Source organism: Aethalodelphis obliquidens, unplaced genomic scaffold (assembly GCF_003676395.1).
Source record: "Aethalodelphis obliquidens isolate GAN/ISIS:26980383/991018 unplaced genomic scaffold, ASM367639v1 scaffold53, whole genome shotgun sequence".
NCBI classification, from domain to species: domain Eukaryota; kingdom Metazoa; phylum Chordata; class Mammalia; order Artiodactyla; family Delphinidae; genus Aethalodelphis; species Aethalodelphis obliquidens.
This window is the reverse complement of record NW_020837997.1, coordinates 11,521,154-11,527,153: the sequence shown is the minus strand read 5'-3', so window position 1 is coordinate 11,527,153 and position 6,000 is coordinate 11,521,154. Positions and strand designations below refer to the sequence as shown.

The following is a 6,000-nucleotide window of genomic DNA, read 5'->3' as shown; positions in this document are numbered from 1 at the left end:
CACACACACACACACACACACACACACACACACACACACACCTCTGCTATCTGGCCTTGTCCGTGGGTACACCAGCACGCAGCCCCACTCTAGATACGGGTCCACCCTTGCCCCCCATCTGTCCTCCCCGCCCCTCCCAGCGTGCCCTCCCCTGCCCGAGGTGCCCGTGGCCCTATGGTCCCCGGTGTCCTTGCAGAATCTGCTACTCAGACACCAGCAGCCCTCAGGAAGACCAGTACCCACCCAACATCGCCGTGAAGGTCAACCACAGCTACTGCTCGGTCCCGGTGAGTGGGCCCCCCAGATCTGCTGTGGGGGCGAGGCAGAGAGTGCAGAGTGGGGCGGGTGGGACACATGGAACACCTTGTGATGGGCGCAGCCATGGTGTCTGCTTCCAGGGCTACTACCCCTCGAACAAGCCAGGAGTGGAGCCCAAGAGGCCGTGCCGCCCCATTAACCTCACCCACCTCATGTACCTGTCCTCGGCCACTAACCGCATCACCGTCACCTGGGGGAACTACGGCAAGGTGAGCAGGCCCTGGAACTCCCTACCTCTGCCCTCCCTCCCCTGCCCACCCCACCTCCATTGGCGCAGCCCTGACTCCGCTCCCCTCCCCCACCGCCAGAGTTACTCCGTGGCCTTGTACTTGGTGCGGCAACTGACCTCCTCGGAGCTGCTGCAGAGGTTGAAGACCATCGGGGTCAAGCACCCGGAGCTGTGCAAGGCACTGGGTGAGCCCCGGGGCTTTCTGCACTGCTGGGTGGGGCTCCCCACGGTCCCTGGGGGTGGCCATGGCTCCATCACTGCTGACCCAATTTGCTGGGCACAAGGCACAGGCCTGGTCCTCAGGAGCTTGTTGCCTGTGGGGGACCTGGACCTCCCCGGGTCTGGCCATCACCCTGGCGGTTGGGGAGCTCTGGGAGGTCTCTGGAGGATACAGAAGGAGGAGGGGGAGCCAGGCAGCGAACCATCAGTGCAAAGGCCCTGAGGCAGGGATGAGCTGGGTGTGCCGAAAGCCCCCCAGTGAGCTCCGTGAATGGGGCGAGGAGAGCCGGGGTTGGTGGGCGAGGAGGCTTGGAGGGCTTGCGGAGGGGGGGGGAGAAGACCCCAGGTGATCAGCTTTCCAGGCGGGTGCTTCTGGCGGCTGTGCGGGACCGGGAGGGGGCGGGGGCCAGCTCTCAGCGGGAGCGGAGGATGGATTCCCAGTGGAGGCACACGTGATGATGAGGGTCTGCACCGGAATGCTGAGATCATTGGGTTTTTTTCTTTTTTGTACTTTTAAGAACCAGAAAAAAGGGAGTGGGGATACGCAGAGCATTAAAAAACCCCAGAAGAGCCACTCAGACGGGCAGATAGAACCTTCCTGTGTCCTGCCCCGGGGGCTGCCTACCACACAGCGGGGGCTCAGGAGTTCCCTCTCTGGTCGCCTGGAGGCCCTTGCGGGGTGCCTTCTGACTCCATCCTCACTGCGGATGGATCCAAGCAGTGGGGCCTGGCCACGTCCCAGTCTGACCAGTGGGGACACTGAGGCCAGTGTGGCAGAGTTAGGGCTCTGTGACCCCAGGACCTCAGCCTAGGCACCCTGCCCTGCCACCTGCCTGTTTCCTCAAATGGCCCTTTCTTCGATCCCCCCCCCCCACCTGCCCGCTTGGCAGGTTCAGGCATTGGCGCAGGACTGGGCAGGGCTCATCCAGGCACCCGTGGGCCCCAGGGTGGGGACGGGCATGGGGAGGCCTGGCTTAACTCCTCCGTGACCGGCCTGGAGCCAAGGCCTGGGGCAGTGCAGGGGCCGCGGCAGCATATGTCGCAGCTCATGGGAAGCCCAGGCCCCTGCTGGGGTGGGCAGGGCCTCCCCTCTGAAGCAAGCCCCCAGCTTCCTTCCCACAGCCAGCTCAGGCTGGGCATCGTGCCTGCTGGGTTGCTGTCTGCTGGCAGCTGGGAAGTCCTGTTCTCTGTCTCACTTGAACCCTTCCTGCTGCACGTGCCCTCCCTCTATTAGGTAGAGGAGGACTGAGGCCCTGCTTTGAAGCATGATATGCACTGCACCCGTCCTCAGCTGCCCAGGGTCTTTTTGAGGGGCCAGGGTCTCTGGGTCTACCATTTATCTGCACCTGTTAGCCAGAGATGGGAACCACAGGGTGACTGAGGACAGTAGGGGCATTGAGGGGGTGGGAGGACAAGCTGGCAGGTCACTCTCGACCCCGTGTGGGAGGCGGAGGAAGGCTCTCTGGAGGAGGGGACGCAGGCGTTGTATCAAGGAGGGAAGGGCAGTCCCATCGTCCAAGACGAGTGCCCTCCACTCTGCAGGGCCCGGGCATAGTCCCGAGCCATCTGGGGATGGAGCTGAACCGCTGCCCCTCTCAGGTTGGTTGGCCAGCCTCCCTGCGCCCCCTGCAGGCCCATCCCCAGGGCTGCAGTGGGCCAGTTTCCTTCCAGGCTTTTTTCCTCCACCTCGTGGGCTCAGCGTGCCGTGGCTTTATGGTGGGCGCCCGCTGTCTTCTGATCTGTTAGAGAAGCAGACTCGGACAGTGCAAGGGAGCTGTGCTCGTGGGCTCACCCGCCCTCTGAGGGTCCCTGGTGGGGCTCTCCTGGCCTTGGGGCGTCCCAGCCCTTGGAGTGGTGCGGGGAGGTCCTGGCGGTTTTCATCAGAGCGAACAGTCACAGCAGGTGGCCGACGGCAGCTCTTTGTTGCCTGGATCTTTCCAGAAAAGGGCAGTCTTGTTGGGGGGCTGGCCCCCCTCGTTGTGCACCCAGGTTATTGTCAAAAATAAATGTCTGCTGCCGAGGGCTTTTTTTCTTTTTTTGTCTGCATTGGGTCTTCGTTGCTGCGCGCAGGCTTTCTCTAGTTGCGGCAAGCGGGGGCTACTCTTCGTTGCGGTGCACGGGCTTCTCGTTGCGGTGGCTTCTCTTGTTGCAGAGCATGGACTCTAGGCACACGGGCTTCAGTAGTTGTGGCACACGGCTCAGTAGTTATGGCTCGCGGGCTCTAGAGCGCAGGCTCAGTAGTTGTGGCGCGTGGGCTTAATTGCTCCGCGGTACGTGGGATCTTCCCGGACCAGGGCTCGAACCCGTGTCCCCTGCACTGGCAGGCGGATTCTTAACCAGTGCGCCACCAGGGGAAGTCCCTGCCCAGGGCTTTTTTTTAACATAGATTCTCCTCGTAGTCCTGGGCCCTGGAGCTAAAGCATGTGCCTCATGGTCCTGGGAGGTGAATATGGGGTGCTCACCGTGTCTAGCTGAGGCAAGGGGTGCTGAGGGTGTTCACTGCTGCCCTCCCGAGCATCTCTGGCTGCTGGGAAAACCTGCCCCTCGGCCCCGCTGACACCAGCCGCCCTTTCCCCACAGTCAAAGAGAAGCTGCGCCTGGACCCCGACAGTGAGATTGCCACCACTGGCGTGCGGGTCTCCCTCATCTGCCCGGTGAGTCGGGGCGGGCGGGTTTGTGGGTGCGGCTGGGTGGACAGTGCTTGCTGCGCAGCTGCTCACACCCATCACCTCCCACCCCCACAGCTGGTGAAGATGCGGCTGTCGGTGCCCTGCCGCGCGGAGACCTGCGCACACCTGCAGTGCTTCGACGCCGTCTTCTACCTCCAGATGAACGAGAAGAAGCCCACCTGGATGTGCCCGGTGTGTGACAAGCCAGCCCCCTACGACCAGCTCATCATCGATGGGTGAGTAGCTGGGGCGCACGGGGGCCCCACCGCCTGCCAGGCTGTGCTGGGCTTGGCCCCTTGCCTGTCTGGGCCTCTGGAAGGAGGAGAGGGGCCATGCAGCTTCTGAGGCTTCCTGGGGCATCCGGGCTACCCAGCAGCACCCTGTGGCAGCTCTGCAAGCCCTGGGCTACAGAGAGAGGTGGGTGTCAGCCCTGTGGGACTTGTCAGGGCCTTTGCTGTTTGGGTGGCAATGGCGTAGCTTAGACTTCAGAAGTGGGGCTCCAGATCCACGAGGTCCACTGTTGCTCCCCACGTCACCTTGCGTTTTGTGAGTCTGTTCCTCCCCCATGTAAAACAGGGACCCGAGAACCCCTAGCTTCCACCCTATTGCACAATTCGGGGAGCTGCTTCTCAAATGGCGTTCAGCAAAGGCTTGATCACATCCTCCACATAGGAAGGTGAAGGAGACGCACGTCTTCCCAAAACTCTGACCACCTTCTGTTGGGCCCTTTCCTAGGTGACACCAGCGTGCGGCCAGGCTGTCCCCTGAGCCTAAGCAGCAGGCCCTCCCCATGCCGCAGGGGGGACAAGGGGAAAAAGGCCATTCTCCCTAAAAGGGAAACTTTGCTCTGGTCTTAAGTTTCCAGAAACTGAGCCCAGCACCTGACTGACTGGCTCCTGCCAGGCGCCAGCCACACCCACTTCTGTCCCCAGAGCCGGGGCTGGGGTAGGGAACCTGGTGGCCCAGGCAGGAGCGGACCATGGGGCAGCCCTAGACCACTGGCTGCATGGCCCCCGCCCGCACACAATGGCTGAGGCGCGGCTGGGGTGTGTGCCACGGGGAAGGGGGTAGCCCTGACCTGCAGTGGCCGCGTGTGAACTGTCCCCACGATCGGGCACTCGTCTCCCTCTGGTCACTGCGCTCGAGGTCTCAGAAGCCCTCCCTCCCAGCCGTCCAGGGAGGTGGACCTTGATCATCCTCTCCTTACAGATGAGGAGACAGATTCAGAAGGGGTGGCCACAAGCCCAGGCCCCCAGCTCACAGGTAGCCAGGCAAGGACTTCAAACCCAGCCTGACCAGCTCTGAGCCTGGGTCCCCTCCCTGGAGGAGCCGAGCAGCCACCCCAACGCTGTCCAGCCTTGGGGTGGAGTGAGGAGGCCCCTGGGGCCGGGCACAAGGGCTGGGCCTGAATGGCAGCTCTGTTCCCAGCCTGGCAGCTGTGCAGCCCAGGGCCCGCCTTCCCCGCCACAGGCCTAGAGCAGGTCACTCAGGCCCGGGTGGTGGTAACTGACAGCTCTAGGGACAGATGGGGCTGGGTCTGGGTAGTGTGACTGTGCCCCACACGGACTGCCATTCCATCAGCCCATGCGGCCTGTGTATAGCCAGGGAGGCTTCCTGGGGGAAGGGTCCTTGGGTCGTGCATTTATTCCACAAGGCCCTGCCACTTGGTTTCTGGCCCTTAGCTGGGTGGCTTCGGGGTCAAAAGGACTCCATCCCAGACCCTGCCTTCAGGGAACTCCCAGCTGGACGTGTGGGATGGGAGGACCGAGCCAGAGACAGACACTCCTGTTGCTTGTGCTCTGTTTGGAGAAGAGGAGCAGTAGAGTAGGGCTTTGGAGGGTGAGTAGGAGTTTTCCAGGTGCAAAGTACGTTTCAGGCAGAGCTGTAGTCATACTGTGGTGACCCTCTGCCGTACTATGGCAGAGCTGTATTCATACTATGGTGATGGGGCTGGGAGGGGCCCCGTCTGCCACAGAGGGTGTCCTGGAGAAGGCCTCCCTCCTGTGTGATCATGACTGAGGTGGTCAGAGTCACCTGGAGGCAGGTGCAGTGTTGATGCTGAACGAACGCTGGGGGCTCTGGTGTGTCCCTGCTGCCGGTCTGGCATGGGCCCCCGCCCCAAACCTCAGGTCAGCAGGTGCGGCCAGTGCTGTCCTGAAGCCACTTTTGGAGAGCAGGAAGTGGCTCAGTGAGCATCCCACCCCCAGCCAGGGGAGCAGGGTGGGGCCCAGGAGTCAGCAGGCCCTCCTCCTGCCCCCAGGCTCCTCTCCAAGATCCTGAGCGAGTGCGAGGATGCCGACGAGATCGAGTACCTGGTGGATGGCTCGTGGTGCCCAATCCGTGCCGAGAAGGAGCGCAGCTGCAGCCCCCAGTGCCCCATCCTTGTGCTTGGTGAGGCCTCAGCCGGGCTTTGCCCGAGTTTCTGTTCCCAGAGTTTGCCGATTGCTGAGTTTGACTCTATCCCACCGCGTGGCCTTTTTATCTGAAACGCGACCGTCCCGGTGGAGTTGATCCCCCTGGAGCGGGGCGTCTGAGGTGGTTAGTGAGCACCTGCTGTGTGCCGGG

General features: G+C 62.7%; 1 protein-coding gene across 1 annotated transcript in view; it reads left to right on the top strand.

The window, feature by feature from the left end:
• The window catches only part of PIAS4 (protein inhibitor of activated STAT 4), a 24,405-nt gene that overhangs the window by 17,742 nt on the left and 663 nt on the right, over positions 1-6,000 (top strand). The window contains exons 5-10 of the mRNA XM_027085503.1: positions 197-287; positions 399-527; positions 627-732; positions 3,347-3,420; positions 3,511-3,671; positions 5,696-5,826. Coding sequence (XP_026941304.1) covers positions 197-287; positions 399-527; positions 627-732; positions 3,347-3,420; positions 3,511-3,671; positions 5,696-5,826 — 692 coding nt within the window. The remainder of the gene's footprint in view (positions 1-196; positions 288-398; positions 528-626; positions 733-3,346; positions 3,421-3,510; positions 3,672-5,695; positions 5,827-6,000) is intronic.